This window comes from Phascolarctos cinereus, unplaced genomic scaffold, assembly GCF_003287225.1.
Source record: "Phascolarctos cinereus isolate Bilbo 61053 unplaced genomic scaffold, phaCin_HiC Scaffold_4;HRSCAF=312, whole genome shotgun sequence".
In the NCBI taxonomy this organism is placed as follows: Eukaryota; Metazoa; Chordata; class Mammalia; order Diprotodontia; family Phascolarctidae; genus Phascolarctos; species Phascolarctos cinereus.
This window is the reverse complement of record NW_027555847.1, coordinates 80268348-80286150: the sequence shown is the minus strand read 5'-3', so window position 1 is coordinate 80286150 and position 17803 is coordinate 80268348. Positions and strand designations below refer to the sequence as shown.

The 17803-nt window shown below is 36.8% G+C and overlaps 1 protein-coding gene across 1 annotated transcript in view; it reads left to right on the top strand.

The window, feature by feature from the left end:
* ADCY1 (adenylate cyclase 1) overlaps positions 1 to 17803 on the top strand; it is a 354989-nt gene that overhangs the window by 297275 nt on the left and 39911 nt on the right. Inside the window, exons 13-14 of the mRNA XM_020971543.2 lie at positions 3348 to 3604; positions 4960 to 5086. Of these exons, the coding sequence (XP_020827202.1) occupies positions 3348 to 3604; positions 4960 to 5086 (384 nt within the window). The remainder of the gene's footprint in view (positions 1 to 3347; positions 3605 to 4959; positions 5087 to 17803) is intronic.

Below are 17803 nucleotides of genomic sequence, written 5' to 3'. Positions count from 1 at the left end.
TTGTCACCTGCCTCTCAACAACCTTCAATTTGCTTAAATCCCATCAAATAGCTTGAGTTCCTCCATGTAAGTAAATAATAGAAATAAAAGCAAATTAAAACCTGAGATTCTTTCACTGGCAGATGTCTGGAAATTACATTTTATGCTAAAGCTTTAATAAAATATTAATCCCTAATTCAAAGTGTTTTTTAACGGCATAGTTTCAGTTTTGCTGTGGGTCAGACCCTGTCCCTAAGCATATGTGGGTGTGCATATCAAGTCTGTAGGACTTATTATAATATAGAAAACCTGTATGGTAGGTATCATACTTGGTCCCCTATCACCAGCATTATTGAAGTTCATTCTTTATGCATATCCCATTTTTCTTGTTCTAAAATTGGATTAACTTGACAGCAAAGAAATATAGAGGTTGGGAACATGTCAGTCATATTTTAAAAAATTGATTTAGACTTTTACATGCTCAAAGAGTATCAATGGAGTAGGCATAAAAACTATCTGCAAGAAGTCCAAAAAAAGTGAATTAAGTGAAAAAAATCTGCAAGGAATAATAATTGGCATTCATATAGTACCTCAAGGTCTCCAAAGTATTTCCTTACAATGACCCTATGAGGTAAATAGGTAGTACATATAAGGAGGAGTTTCAGAGTGATTAAGTGACTCCCCAGGGGTCACATAGGAAGTAAATGTCTAAGCCAGGATTCAAACTCAGATCCTTAATCAATCCATTTCCAATGTTATTTCAACTATATTACATTGCCATAATATGAATTTTTTTTTTTGGCTTTTTGAAGGCAAAAGAACCAGTTAACTAATTACATTTAAATTTTTTCAATCCATTATTTTTGCATTATATTGGCACGGCCTCAGTGACATTATTTCCATCCTTGTTGGCCCATGGGACAGCAGGGTTATGGGTGGAACAGTAACGAGGGTGAGGTGACCAGCATTCACCACGGGGCTCTAATGTTGACTTGGAAAATTTACTTCTTCCCCATGGAGGTCTCGCACCCCATGCCTCAGGGTCATTTGCTGTCAAGGTGTCTCTCAGATTTCTACCCCTCTTCTGGAAAGAACCATCCCCACACAACTGTACCCTAAACAAGTATCTTCCTGTGGGGTTGGCCATGTTTCAGGGGCTGGGGCCACAATATTCAGGAGCCCTGGCAATCCTCTCTCTGGATATAACAGCACTTGACTAGGGGGGAAAATCCTCTGTGTACTACATTTTCCTCAAACTGAATTTGTGTCGAGGTCCCAGAATTCCTGGTTAAGGCCCCAGTCATAGAGAAGAGTAATGTATAATATTATACACACATATATGTATATTATACACATATACATATATAGTAGCATGTAATATTATACACTATATATGTATAATATTATACACACATACATATATACATATATAACATACACATATCTAAAGATAGAATTGGGGTAAAAATGAGAAAAGAGAAAAACTTTATTATAGTAATGGAATTTTTTCTGCTAAATATCCATTCTTTTTTTCTTTTTTTTTGTGAGGCAATTGGGGTTAAGTGACTTGCCCAGGGTCACTTAAGTGTTATGTGTCTGAGGCCAGGTTTGAACTCAGGTCCTCCTGACTCTAGGGCTAGTGCTCTATCAATTGCACCACCTAGCTGCCCCCTAAATATCCATTCTTAAGACTCCATTAGTTTCTGGGATCTTCCACTCAAATGATAATAGTGTTAGCCCTTTCCTTTTAAAATTATATAATTAATTTATATTCCAGCCAATGGTCATATAAGGAGTGGTGCTGAGACAAAATTATTTAATAGAAGAGTTGGGGAAATTAATCATCCCCAAGATTACAGTTAAAGTGTTGGCCAGGCAACATGCATTTATTAAGTGTTCTTATGGTTCAGGTACTATGCTAAGCATTGGTTATACAAAGAAAGGCAAAAGCTATTCGCAGTCCTCAAGGAACTTATATTCTAGTAGGGAAGAAATAGCTGTAAAAAGATAGATACACACAAGACATATACAGAGTAGATGGAAAGCAATCTGAGAGGGGAAAGCACTATGTTGGGGAGATGAAATATCTGAGTAAACTAAATTCAATTTATCAAGCATTGAGTATTTGATGTGTTATCTAAATAACTGTCTTTGAATCCTTGTTTTGTGGATGGAGTGAAGATATCTTAGAATTTCATTGAAATTATGCCTTAAAAATATGTTCAAATAACCTGGACTTAGTTATTTCATTCAAAGATCTGTATGTGTGTGTGTGTGTGTGTGTATATATATATATATATATATATATATATATATATATATATATATATATATATATATATATATATATATATATATATATGCATCTATACATACACATACATGCATATATATATATATATACATCTATACATACACATACATGCACATAGACACACATAATAGTCAAGATTATTCAACTTTGTCCAACTTTGTAAATTCCTACCTCATGATTTAGCATAGCAGAGTCTAACCAATTTGATCCTTTTTCATTTTTCCCAATAACCCCTTATAAAGAAACAAAAGAAAATGAATCTTGGTTTGTAGTGAATCTTCTCAAATATTTCCTCTGTGAATTTTACAATAAACAAGGTAAGACAGAAGCAGTAGATTCTGCCCTATTTAGCCTCTGGAGGAAAGATGGGGAATGAGAGCTAATTGCCACCATGGCTTTCGTGTAGAAAGGAAAGGAAGTTAGCTGATAGAATGTTATGCTATAATTATGTCCCAGAAGTAGGATAGATTTCACTGAGAGGAAAGTGTATATGGTACCAATCCTTGTTTCAGAGAAGCAGGAGACTGGCAACATGATATAATGTGTATTTCTATATGTATGTTGGGGTATGTGTTGGCGGTGGGGACAATAGGGAGGTATATACTCTAAGAAAAATTTGCTAACTATGAAACATTGAGAAAATCAATCTACCTGAGCCTCATTTTCCTGATTTGTGAGATCAGGATCAGATCATGAGAATAATGATATTTGCCCTATTGCCTCACCTGGTTGTTGAAAGAAAAGTCCTTTGTAAATCTTCAAGCACTAGATAAATACGAGTTATTATTATTTTCCTGTCTCATCTGTAAAATATGGATGATATACAAGCTTACAGCATTGTTTTAAGAATCAAATGAGATAATATATGCAAAACTCATTATAACCATATTAAGAGTGAGCTTTGTAAATGATCAGTTACAGCTAGATGCCTATTCTAAACTAAAAATATTTTAACAGATAAGATACTGGGGCTGTGTTTGATAGTGTGTGTTCAAAATGGATTATTACTTTACAAGGTTTTCTTTTCTACACCCCTTTCTTCCTACTCTCTCAGGTGGGCTGCATGCCTTGGTCATGGAACACTAATTCCAGCAGATCCTTAGTGATTATTTCTTCTGGAGGAATGAATAAGACAAGGAATGTCCTGCCCTGTGACACAGCCCATCACGCATTCCTTTCCTGCATTGTGGGGACTTTGACACTGGCAATATTTCTCCGTGTCTCTTCATTGCCAAAAATGATCCTTCTCTTTTTGGTTACAGTCTTGTATATACTTGTTTTGGAGCTCAGTGGGTACAGAAAAGCAGTGGGGTAAGTGAACTTGCTGGAATATTGCTTGGGGAGGGTGTCTAATGGGTCACTTTGGAGAGTATCTGCCATCTGTCAATAATTCTAGTATAGTTCTAACTCTTAAGACAATAGATTTAAAAAAAATTTTCAGCTCTGAATTTCCTCTCTCCCACTTCCCCACCCCTGCACACTGAGAAAGCAAGAAAAGCAAAGAAATTACAGACATGTAGAGTCAAGCAAAACAAATTCCCATATTATCAAAATTTCTCCCCCTTCCCCCTCCAAAAAAATAAATATGGCTCAATAGGCACTCTGGGTCCATCACCTTTCCATCTGGAAGTTGGTTTTATGCTTCATCACAAGTCCTCTGGAATTGAGGTTAGTCATTGAATTGATCAGAGTTTCTAAGTCTTCTAGTTAAAAATTCTGATCAATGTAGTATCAAGGATTCCAGTGCACCGAGGATGAAACAAATTTTCCATCTCTTTCAGAGAAGTGATGGACTTAGGGTGAAAAATGATAAATTTATTTTTTGGATATGATCAATGCATGAATTTGTTTTACTTGACTATGCATATTTGTTACAAGATTTTTTTTGTTTGTTTTTCTTGTTCTCTTTCCTCCTCAACAGTGAGATGGGAAGGAAGTAAGAGGGTGAGAAAATATATTTTTGTTTAGTGAAAAAAATTAAAATAGAAAAAAAGTCAATGGCTTTATGGATACTCTGGTGTTATACTTAGAAAAGTATATTTCAGGAAAAAATAACGAGTCTTTTTTCAGTACATTGAATGATTTTAAAGTGAACTGGGACATACTGCTAAGGAAGAAAATGTATTTTGAAGGATTGAGGTTTCTTTATTAAAATTAACATATTTAATGTCTTTTATATTTCTACTTTACCATAAACATCATTTTCCAAAATAGACCTACATTTTTAAAACAACAAAAACAATTTTTGAGTTGCAATCAATCAGTGTGGTGGCCCTCTTCCACTGTCACCAATATATTCTAAATTCTAAAAGAACAAATCAGTGCTCTTAAGCAGTGACTGGCACATAGCAGGTGCTTAACAAATGTATTCTGACTGACCAGATTTTTACACGTCAAAGAAAATTAACCAGAGTATGTCCTTTTAAGCACAAAATGGCCTAAAACTCAATATGGATAAAACTGTTAAACCAACAGAACATTGAATGATGTTAAAAACAATAGAATCTTTGAATTAAGGAGAATAGATTCTATCTATAATCTGTAGGAATAGCTATCTCCAGAGTAAGTATATTTATGATATTACTCAAAAGAGTTTCTTTTAGATTAAGCTAAATTGTTGACCTCAGGAACCGATCACTAATTTGAGCTTGTTTTTTTCTCATAAGGGGTGGCACCTTTTACCTCCGTGGATATGAACCCATATTGGCTATTTTGCTGTTTTCCTGTGCTCTGGCCCTTCATGCCAGGCAGGTGGACTTGAAGTTACGTCTGGACTACCTCTGGGCTGTGCAGGCAAGAAGCACCTTTTCCTTTCCATAGAAGTGTTTGCCTATGACAAAAACATTGCCTAAAATCTTAGTCAAGAAGGGCAATAATTGTCTTTAAACACACAAAAACCCATCCCCAATACAAAACAAAAAAAAAAAGGAAAATAGATATAAAGAAAGACAACAATGGTCCTAGTACTCAAGAAGTTGACATTCTTAATGGAGGAGATGACATGTAATTAACTAGGTCCATACAAGATGCAAACAGAATAGATGGAAGGGGCATCATGAGCTGCCAGGGGGAACAGGAAAGGCTTCCTGCAAAAGGTGGACTTTGAGCTGAGTCCTGAACGAAGCTAGGAAAACTAAGAGGCAGAAGTAAAAGAACAGAAGATTCCAAGCATGACAAATGGCCAATGCAAAGACACTCAAATGGGAATTGTAATGTTACATGTAAGGAAGAGCAAGAAAACAAGCTTAGCTGATTGTGGAGGATGTGGAGGGGAGTAAGGTATAAGAAAACTTTAAAGGTAGGAAGGAATTAGGTTGTGAAGGATTTTAAAAGCCCAAATGAAGGCTTTGTAATAGATCCCGGAGGTAATGAGGAAACACTGGAGCTCACTGAGGGAAGATGATATGGTCAGACTTACGCTTTAGAAAAATCACTTTGGCAGCTGCATGGAGAATGAATCAGAGTGTAGAGAGGCTTGAGGAAGGCAGAACAAGTAGAAGGCATTGGCTTATCCAGGCAAAAGGTAATGAGGGTTCACTCAAGTGGCTGTTTTCATGCAGAGAAAGGGATATATATGAGAGATGCAACATGATTTGGCAATGGATTAGACATGTGGTATAAGAGTGAGAATTCAAGGATGACACTGAGGTTGTGAGCTTGGGTAACTGGGAAGATGAGCTGTTATCACTAGGTTGAACACAACAGAATTACTATATACATACATATATGAATATGTATATATATTTACGTAGCTGCCAGACAAGAAATATAATCTTTTTCTAATAACCTGAGCAAAAGTATGCGTCTGTAGACTTTGCTCATGCATAGTTACCATTTGCACTATGGAAAACATTAAAATACAGACATGCATAGGCTGTCAGAATGTCCCAACCTATTGCTAAATTTCCAGTCCAAATACTTGTCTGGTTAATGATGTCTTGAAATTTGATGAGAGGTTAAAGAATATATAAATAGATGTTTATGTAATTGCCTTCTTAACCTTTAACCAAAAGTCTACGGATTTTTGTTTCTGGTATCGTTATCCTTTGAAGTCCCTAATTATGTGAAGTGTATAACTTTGATATTTGGTGGCCCTTAGTAGTGAATTCTTATTAACGCAACGCCAAAGTGCATAATGTGAATGCACTAACATATTCTTGCAGTTTCCATTATTAACATTCAGTGACTATACTGTACTATACTATAGCTTGAGGTTTGGGAGTGCTATTCCCTCTTTGCATCATTTCCCTTAATGTTCTTGATCTTTTGTTTTTCCAAATGAATTTGGTATTATTTTATTAAGTTCTACATAGTGTTTTTTGTTGTTGCTTAGGTATTTTTCAGTCATGTCTGACTCTTTGTGATCCCATTTTGGGTTTTCTTGGCAAAGATTCTATAGTGGTTTGCCATTTCAATCTCCAGCTCGTTTTACAGATGAGAGAAACTGAGGCAAACAGGGTTAAGTGACTTGTCCAGGCTCACAGAGGTAATAAGTGTCTGAGGTTGCATTTGAACTCAGGTCTTCCTGATTTAGGGCCTGGTGTTCTATCCACTGCACCACCTAGCTGCCCTGTATAATGTATGCCCTTGCTAATTTGATTGTTATAGCCTTAAAATTATAAATTAATTTTGGTAGTAATTATTATGTTGACATGGCTTAGCCACGAACACTGAGTATTACTCCAGCTATTTAAGTTATTCTTTATTTCTTTAAGGGGCACTTTCTAATTGAATATATACAGGGTTTTGGGTTTTTTTTGGGTTTTTTTTTTGGTAGGTCAATCTCCAAATATCTTATGCATTTTGTAGTTATTTGGAATGAGATTTCACTTTTGATGATGTTTCTTGTGTTTTGTGATTATTATATAGAAATGCTGTTGGTTTTTTGAGGATTTATTTTGTAGCCAGCAACTTTGCTGAAACTACTAATTGGCTCAATCCGTTTCTGCTGATTCCCTAGGATTTTCCAAGTAAGCCATCATATCAGCAGCAAGTAGGTATAGTTTTAGCTTTTTAGCTATCTTTATATCTTTAATTTCTTCTTCTTGTCTTCCTGTTGTTGCTAGCATTTTGAGAACTGTCTCAAATAATAATGGAAGAGTAGGCATCCTTGCTTCACTCCTGTATTTAGTGGAAAAGTTTCTAGCATGTCCCCATTTCATATGATGTTTGCTTTTGGCTTTAGACAGATGCTTCTTAGGATATTAAAAAAGGTCCCTCTCTGCCTATACTTTTAAGGTTTTTAACGCAAAGGTGTACTGTGTTTTTTCAAAGGCTTTTTCTGCATTTTTTGAAGTTATCATGTATTTTTCGATGTTTGGGTTTTTTTATATAATTATATTGATTGTTTTCCTAATTATGAACCATTGTGGCATCCCTGGAATAAGTTCCATTTAGTTTTTATGAATGATTTCTTGAATAAATAACTGTAGTCTGTATGACAGGATTTTGTTTAAAATATTAGAATCAATGTTCATTAATGATACGGTAATTTTCTCTGTTTTATCTTTCCCTGGTTTAGTTATTAGGACTATATTTTTCTCATAAAAGGATTCTGGCAGGATGCTTAAAGAATTATCCTGTGAGTCCATCAGGACCAGGAGTGTTTTTTTTTCTTTTGGTAGTTCCTTTACAACTAGATTTATTTCATTTTCTGAGATTGGGTTATTTAATCTCTCCATCTAGTCTTTAGAGAATTTAGATATTTTATATTTTGAAGGTATGTTGCTGTTTCTTTTGTGTTCTCAGTTTTGTTAGCATATAACTGCATAATGTATTCTGATTATTCATTTTATTTCTTCTGGTTTTACTGTGATTTTGCCTTGTTCATTTGACATTTTATTGATTTTATTTTCTCTTCTTTTTAAAAATCAGATTATATGAGGATTTATCAATTTTATTAATCTTTTCAAAAAACATCTTTTAGTTTTATTCATCATTTCTATTTTTTATTTCTAATATTATCTATTTCCCCTCTAATTTTTAATATCTACTACTTTATACACATTTTAGATTTGTTTATTTGTTGGCTTTCTGAAGTTTTAAATACACACTCAATTCATTAATCTTCACTTTTTTTTTCTATTTGGTTAATCCATGTTTCTAAGGAATTTGATTTTTCCCACGAGGACTGCTTTCATTGCTTCTCAGAAATTTTGCTTTGTTCCTTCATTATTATCATTTTCTTTTTTATAGCTATTGTTTCAATGATTTTTTTATTTAACTTAATTGCTATTTAGGATTCTGCTGTTAAATTTCCATTTGGTCTGGATCTTTCATTTCTGGCCCCTGAACCAGTTGTGATTTTTATTGCGTTATAATCTGTAAAACATTCATGTATTCTGCCTTTTTACATTTGTTTGCAATATCTCTGTGCCCTGGTGCATTGTCAACTTTTGTAAAAGTTATATGTGCTACTAAGAAATATAAATTCTTTTGCTGTCCCATTCAGAAGATGAAATAAGTGTTTTAACTCTAATTTCTCCGGGAAATTGTTCAGTTCCTTATTTCCCTTTTGATTATCTTTCTGATAGATTTATCTGAAATGGCAAAAGAGATGTTGAAGTCTCCTGTCATGTGTCGTTTTACTATCTATGTGTTCTTGTAGCTTGGATGATGTTTTCTTTATGATTTTGGATGCTAGGCACTTGGAACTTATTATAAGCTTATTACTGATATTGCTTTGTATACATCATCTCATCTCAATTAAGCCTCACAAGAACCTCTATGATAGCAGGATGTCTTAAACTTTTTTGTGTCCTGAACTTCTTTCATAATCCAGTGAAACCTATAGTCCCCTTATTAGATTTTTAAAAAATCGTGGTTAAAAGAAATGTTAAATTTAAATTAGAAGTTAATAAAAAATAAAGATGTATTTTTTCCTCCATCCAAGTTCGCAGACTCTCAGAAATCTATCCATGGAGCAATGCTCTATGGATCCAAAGTTAAATACCCCATGTACTAGAGGTATAATGATTCCCATTTTATAGATGAGGCAAACTAATGCTTAGAAAGATTAAGTGACTTATTCAGGGTCAAATAGCTGGTATCAGTGGCAAGATTCAAGCCCAGGATTTGTTGGCTCCAATGCCAGCACATAATCCACTTACAGCACTGCCACTTTTGCATGCAAAATGGCATACCGGGTGTTGGGGGTGGATGGGTAGGCAATAAGAATTTCTTGAAATATCAAACTAAGTGGAATGGTAAGTTCTCTAAACTGAATTTTTGGAAAAAAATGTATTCATATCCTGATAAATTCCATGATACCACATTTCCTAGAGTATCCTAACTAGTATAGTGACCTGCCACAGACAGGGCTGGATTGCCCAGAGTACAGTTGGCATATTTTCCCAAGGCCATGCAATGGAATGACCTGCAGTTTGGGGACTCTTCTGGGGTAAAGTGGAATGATGCAGTAACCCATGTGCCCTGGAATCTCTCTCTAGTACTGTGGCATCATGGAAACCTGCCTGGATTATTTTGTCGAGGTCATCCAAATGGGGATGGAAACTAGAGTAGATCAAAATCGATATGTTTGTGTGGTTGTTGTTGGAAAAAATCTCTTTGTAAGCTAGGAAAAAAAATCCCAAATAATATACAAATATGGTTTTAATTTGACAGATCTCAAAGCTCAAAGGGATCAATACAGAAAAATGAGTCTAAGCTCTTATTCTAGCATATTTGATATACCACAGGCACATGAACTGATCAGGAAAGTTATTACTTCAGCAATCATTTAGGAGAAACTTATTGTGAGAACAGTATGCTTCGGAATTGACGGAGATACAAAGTTTAGATAAAACCCGGTCCCTAGACTCATTGACCTTACTGTCTAGTAGAAAGAGAACCCACAAACATACATGACTATAATGTTCAGGGAAGTGACATAATTATTCTGGCCATGTTGTGAAGGATGTATTGGATGGAGGGGACAAGAGAGGCAGGAAGCCTTATAAGAAAGTTACTATAATAATTCAGGCAAGTAGTAATGAGCAACCCATACCACAGTCACTTAATGTCATAAAGATGAAAGGCTTGTACTATCACAGGATCCAGTTAGTCAATAAATATTTATTAAGCTCTCCATATATACCAAGTACTAAACTAATTCTGGGTATACAAAGACAAAAGTGAAAAAAGTCCTTTCCTTCAAAGGATTACATTTTAATGGCGTGGGTGGTGGATGGGAGGGCACAGCACATTATACCAGTTGAATAGGAAGTGATCATGGGAGGGAGGTTATTTGAGGGAGGGGCCACAGGAAAGGCTTTACATAGTAGGTGGTATTTGAGCTGAACTTTAAAGGAAACCAGAGATTCCAAGAGGCTGAGATAAGGAAGCCTATGGTAGGCATTAGGACAGAAGAGATGGAGTGTCATTTGTAAGGAACCAAGAAAAGGCCAGCATGGCTAGAAAGAGTGCATGGAAAGGGATAATGGGCCAGAAGACTAGACAGGTAGGAAGGGGCTAGATTTTGAAGAGCTGTAAGTATTTAATAGAAGAGTTTATATTTGATCCTTGACTCAATAGAGGTGTTGGTTTTGGTTTTTGAAGGAGATGGTGGTGACATGTTTAGACTTATGCTTTAGGAAGAATTACTTTAATGGTTATGTGAACAATTAATTGGGGTAGAAAGAGGCTTGAGACAGGTAGACTGAATATGAAGCTCTTAAAATAATCCAGATGAGAGGTGATGAGGCCCTGAAGTAGGGTGGTAGTTCTGTGAATGGAAAGGAGAGGCTATATGTGCCAGAGGGATGTTGAAGATATAGAATGGACCACTTCTAGCAACCAATTGGATATTTAAGGTGAAGGAGAACAAGGGCTTAAGGATGACACCCAAGTAATAAGCCTGGGCGTCTGGGAAGATGGGAAATAGACAAGAAAAAATCTCAGAGTTGGAAGGGGCATGAAAGGATCTCAGAGGTGGAAGGGACGTAGGAATCTATTTAGCCCAACCTCAAAAGGACCTTGGGCAGCTCGGTGGTACAGTGGGTAGAGCTCTGGGCCTGGAGGCAAGGAGACCTATCTTCCTGAGTTCAAATCTGGCCTTAGACACTTACTAGCTATGCTAGTAAGTCTGGGCAAGTGACTTCACCCTGTTTGCCTCAGTTTCCTCATCTGTAAAATGAGCTGGAGAAGGAAAAGGCAAACCACTTCAGCATCTTTGCAAAAACAAACAAGCAAACAAAGAAACAAAACCAAACGGGGTCATGAAGAGTCAGACACAGCTGAAACGACTGAGCAACAACAAAGAAAGAACCTTGGGGATTTTAGAGTCTAATCCCCTTGCTGTACTCTCAGGAAACAGGCCCAAAGCAGGATATGTGACTTTGCCAGTGTCACACAACTAGCAAGTATTTCAGGCAGGTTTTGAACTCGGGTCTTCCTAACTTCATGTCCAGGATTCTATTTACTATAAAGCCACAACCTCTCAAATGAACTGCATGAATAAGAACACCCTCAATGACATATGATACAAGTGGTCATCTGGCTTGAAATGATCTCAGTGGTCCCTCTTAGTTCTAACTCCTAAGACCCTATATACTGGCAAATTTCCAAATATCTGTTTATATGGCAAATTTTAGTAATGGTTCTCATCAAATATAAATTTTCATATACATTTTGAATTACATCTAAAGTAATTCAACAAATTCATTTGACTTTTCAGACTGTTAAATATCCAGATTATTGAGTGTTTATCTAAAGCTCATCAAAATCTCAGAATTCCAAGAAATGAATGAAAGACTCTCCAAAATAGGATATCTATAAAATTTCTTTGTTTTCAATTATGACATGAATTACTACTAGGGAAAAAAAGTCAATTGTGATTTTACTCCTAGCACTATCTTAAAACTCTAATTCAGAAATCTGTGACTGAATTTTTGGAACATTCAGAGGCCACAAGGATCAAGAACTGGAAGAAAACTTGGTGATTATCTTGTCCCCCTTCTCATGCTACAGATCAGGAAGCCGAGGCCTCCCCACCCCCTCGAAAGGTGAAATTGTTGGCCTGGTGTCACCTAGGTAGGAAACAAAGCCATAATTCCACCCCACGTCTTTTGACCTGTCCTCTGAATCCAGGCTTCTTCCTGATATGTCACATTGTCTTGGTTAACTGAAACCAAACACAAATTTTCCAATCAAAATTGCCAATTATATTTAGCCCTTTTATTTTCTTCAACTAAACATTTGCAAACAGTTTGATGAAAGAAGTAGGTGGGGAGGGCAGGATGTAGAGTCAGGTACTTTTGAAAATGTTGAGGTAACTTATTTTAGATTACTTTTAGAGTAAAACAAGACAGTGTAAGGCAATGTAACATAGGATATTAGAAAGGTGGACTCAGAGTTAGAAAGACTTGGGTTCAAGTTCTGACTCTGACTCAGACTGACTATGTGAACCCAAGGCAAGCCTCTAAGAGTATAAGTTGTCAAGCAAGTACTAACCTCCATTGGTAGAAGGGATTTCCTAATTGGGAGCTCCTTCTACCAACAGAATCCTTGGTCTAGTCCTGCCCTACTTCCAGTTTTTTTTTAAGTTAACTATATTATTAGGTCACACACACACACACACACACACACACACACACACACACACACAGAACTTTTTTAATGTATAACTCACAATACTCAAACTAGCCTCTAATTTACTAATTCCTATCTTGTTTAAATTAGAAAGGAATTGGATTATTACATCTATAATAAGGACAAGAAAAAGAGACTATATATCTGGATTTACTGAGGTATGTATTATTTCTCAATTCATGCCTAATTTGGGCCTCAAAATCAAATTGGATATCTACATGGATAATTTTTATCCAATTTGTAGATTCAGAAATTGATTATGTTATGTGTGCATGGGGCCCATGCCAACTTTGACAGGGATAAAAAGAAAAGGTGTGGTTTTATTATCTGATGCATCTGTGAAGAAGTAGAGTATAATTGTTTGATTGTTCAGTCTGAACTAGAATGTTCAAAAAAAAAAGTCATCCCACTTCTCACTTTGGGATATTCTCTTTTTTGACTGTCCCATTGTAGGTGTCATAGGTAATGACACCCTCTTACAAAATAATCCTATTCTTCTGTACTTCTAAAAGTCTCGAGTAAGCCCAGGACTACATTTCATCATACCAGCTTTTCATCAGATTCTTGACTCAGAGAGTGATTATTTCCAGAAAGTTGGACAGGATGGTTTTATACTAGGAACAACAGCCAATAATAACTGGCCTGGTATCTCCATAGCGCTTCAGAGTTTACAAAGAGCTTTCAGCACTATACTCAATTCATTAATATTTATGAAATGACTACTATTGGCCAAGACACTGTGCTTCACGCTCAGAGCGCAAATTAGAAAGAGAAAGAGAATCGTTGCCCTCAAGGAGCTTACAATCTAATGGTGAAATACAACACATAAAAGGGAGCAGAAAAGCAGAGTGGAGAGAGAGAAAGGAGGGCCACCGGGGGTACCATTCATGGGGGCATGATGTTCTGTGGAATGGAAACCAAGCACAGCCACTAATTGTTCTGCAAAGTTTTGAGTCCTCTATAATGGAAGGCATTGGGTCACAGAGAAGTTCAGAAGGTGTTGAATATTAAAAACTGAGTCAATCTGCATGAGGATGAGATTTCAGGTGATCAGTTTATCCTGGGGGAGACATGATATTTTCCATGGAGTAGAAGCCAAGCAAAATTGGTGATGGAAAATCTATACTCTATTTTATTTGATCGCCACAACAATGCTGTGAAGTCATTAGTTCAAGCATTATATTAGATTAGGGATAGGATGGTACTGGACCTGTGATTTCTTTTTTATAAGAAAGGCCCAACCATGGAAATTCTTTCTACCAATGAGGGCTGGCACCTTCTCAGAAACTTAGAATAGTTAAATGACTTGCCCAAGGTCACACAGCCAGTATGTGTCAAAAGTGGAACTTGAATTCAGGTTTTCCTGTCTCCAAGTCCAGTTCACTATCCTTTGGGTCACACTGCTCTCTCACTAAGATGAGAACACTGAGAGTCAGAGAGGTAACTTGACCCTTCACACATCTAGTACTTGGCAGAGTCAAGAAATGTACCTAAGTCTTTTTATTTTCATTTGTTCTTTGCTCATTTCTCTGTAGATAGTAAACTTTTTTTTTTGGGGGGGGAGGGCAATAGGGGTTAAGTGACTTGCCCAGAGTCACACAGTGCTTAAGACTGGATATGAACTTAGGTCCTCCTGACTCCAGTGCTCCATCCACTGGGCCACCTAGCTGCCCCCATAAACCCTTTTCAAAAGATAACTTTATCCTCACATTGAAATCCATTTACCTCTCCTATGAATGTTTATTTCAATATCTTTGGACTTAGTATGATGGACTGAAAAGCTAAAAAAAGAAAAGAAAAAAACAAACCCAAATTGAGAGCTTCACTATATTTTGATCTTATTTACACAAGGGTTCATTAACCCTCAGTTCTGTTATCTTGGCTAATCCAGTCACTGTTGTGACATCATTGCAGCAAATAACAAAACTCCTAGGGGACTGTTTAAACTTGAGTACAATGAACCTGGAGATAAAATAAATATCGAAAGTGTTTACTTAGCTACTTTGATTTCTTGGCCAGGAAGATATAAGTACTTAACAGAAAAACAAAAACAAAAGAACTTTCCAGGATAGTGGGATCCTAAAGTTTCTATTTGGGGAGAAAATCAAGTAATTCATTTTTATTTTTTCCCTACCTTTGTAATGAATCAAAAGTCAATAAAAAAAAAAACTTCCAAGTAATTGGAAACACTAAAAAATTTCTGAATAAAAACTTTTACTTCCTCCCCGAAGAAAAGAAAACTGAAACCATATGTCAGGAACAAAATATAGCAAATATCAGTATATTTGGAAAGTAAATAAATAAGCTGTAACTCGCTAATTGAAAAACGCTGCCCCCAAAACAAGGTCAGTTTGAGTAGATGAAGATATGCTGGGCCTTGAAGGTCAACAAGCCAAAGCCCTCTTTAGGGAAGAAATGCTATTGTAAAAAGCTTGTCCTGAAGCCCTATTAATGGGGAATCTCTTGAAGCAGATGGGTGAAGTAGAAAAAGCACTGAACTTGGAGTCAAAAGAACTGATCCCTTGATAACAGGAAGTTCAGTGGCCTTTCATCCCTTCCCTTTTCATCAACTTCATTGAACTTGGGGAAGTCACTGCAGTGGTGTCTCCATGGAGATGTCCCTTTCCCCATAAACACAAGTTGAAGGTCAGTGAAGGGAGAGACCCTATCAGGACCGTTGGGGTCATGACTGATGTGACTGATTACCTGCCAATCACAATTCATTGGTTGGGGATCCTTCATGTATGATACATCATCCTCAAAGATGGACCTCAGAAGCTGCAGCATAAAACGAATGGTAGTGGCCATATAGGAATTCCCATTTGCAGAATATTTAAGACTTATAAAATGCTTTAGCTTTCCTCTTTGAGATATAATGAAGGAACTGGGGCCCAGACAGGTGGTCAAATTTCCATGGTCATCTAGCTAGTGGGTTTCAGAGATGAGGTTTGGACCCAGGCTTCCTCACTCTATGTCCAGCTATTGTGACCAGATAGGCAATAAAGCCTCAAATCCACCTCTCAGCTCAGATCTGAAGCCTCGGTTTCCCAGGTTCACAGAAATGCTTTATCCAATGTCAGAGCTGTGACCAGTGCACAGCAGCATTCTGGTAAATGTTTAGCAACCAGTTCTAAAAACAAATGAGGAGAATAGTAGATAACAATAGCTAACATTTATGTAGCACTATAATGTACCAGGCACTGCACCGAGTGCTTTACAATTATTATCTCATTTGATTCTCTCAACCCTATGAGATAGTTATTATTGTCACCATTTTACAGTTGAGAAAACTGAGGCAAACAAGTTAAGTGACTTGCCCGGGGTCACCCAGCTAGTAAATGTCTGAGGCTGGATTTGAATTCAGATCTTCCTGATTCCAGACCTAGCATTCTAAACGTATTGTTGACACAAAAGTTTAATTTGTATGATTAACATTTTCTCCTTTGCTTTCTTAAGTCTAGAAAATCAAGAAAGTAATAAATAAATCACTGATTTATAGCATTTGCAGATTTCTGAAGTGTAAATGTTACCACTGAAAATGGATCTCTAGAGAGCTGATAGGAGCTTCTTCCAGCACACCTCTGCAAGCTATTGCAAAGCATTGCTGTGTTTGGGAATGAGGTAAAGGGGGCATGCAAGGGGTCTAAGCTTATCTTCCCCTCACCCCAAGAGCTTTCCCAACAGCACAGTCCCTAACTCCTGTTCCAGGGCATAAACGTCATCTGGCTCCAAAGTTGGGGAAAGCCCTGTTCCGCTAGCCTTTACTATGAGAGCTTTCTATTTATTTTCATATCTTGGTTCATGGTATCCTTACCCCTGGAATGATGGAATTTGTGTACTGAGGCTTTTAGTGGCTTACTGCCCCAAAGCATTCTAGGAGGAAGAAGCAAGAGCTGGGGGAGGGAAGAAGAGCAAGGCCAGGGGAACTATTACACCCTTTTTGTGGCATGGTTTGTTCCTTCACTGCTCCCCCAATGCAATAGGTTCCATATGGGGCTGGCGGTTAGGGATCTGTTCTGCTCAGTCTACCAAGGACTCTTAGTCTCCCAGATTCCCCAGGGAGAGACTGAGGGCAAACTCACCCGGAGCTCTCCTTTTCTCTCCCTCCCTTCCCAACTCAAGTTGTTTCACTGTCTATAATTAAACATATTAAAATAAAATTATTATTCTACCCCCCCTAAAAAATCTTACAACTATATTGTACTGAAAAATCTATTTCAATAGAGGGAGGGATAGGGTGCATGAGTCTTTCATAGCCAGGTCCCGCTATCACTTGGCACATAGTAGGTGCATAATAAATGCTCGTTGATTCTCTATTTGAGTGTCTGGTAGGGGTTTTGGAGGTAGCATGAGAGCCCTAGCTGCTGGTGGGGGAGAAGTTCAGAATCAGGGAGAGGAACCTAAATGCATATTCCACTGGTTTCTCACTTTGCCAGTATGGGGTCCTTGTAAATCAGTCCACAGACCACTTCAGCAGGGCAAAACGTGATACAGATCACCTCCTGCTCCCTCCACTGATTGCTACCACATTGGATCTTTGATGCTTTCAACTTCGTAAGCTTTGTAATTTATCTCTTTAGTTTTTGCCTCCCTGTGACTTCACAAGGACAGATTCCAAATGATTTAACATATGCAAAGCATTTCGCAAATCTTAAAGCATTATATAAACACCTGTCATTATAATAATAAAAACCATTATTATTATCATGAACCCTCCAAGCATTCTTATCGTCTATGATTCCTCTCCTTTCTGACTAGGATAAAATGCAAAAGAACTATCACTTCTTTTGCTTTGGATTCTATATTTCTTTTAAAGAAGCCTATGATTACATTCATTTTTTAAATCTCATGTCATAATTTTGGCTTAGCTTGAGTTTTTAGTCTATTAAGAACTCTAAATTGTTGTCATATTCTTGTCTAGTT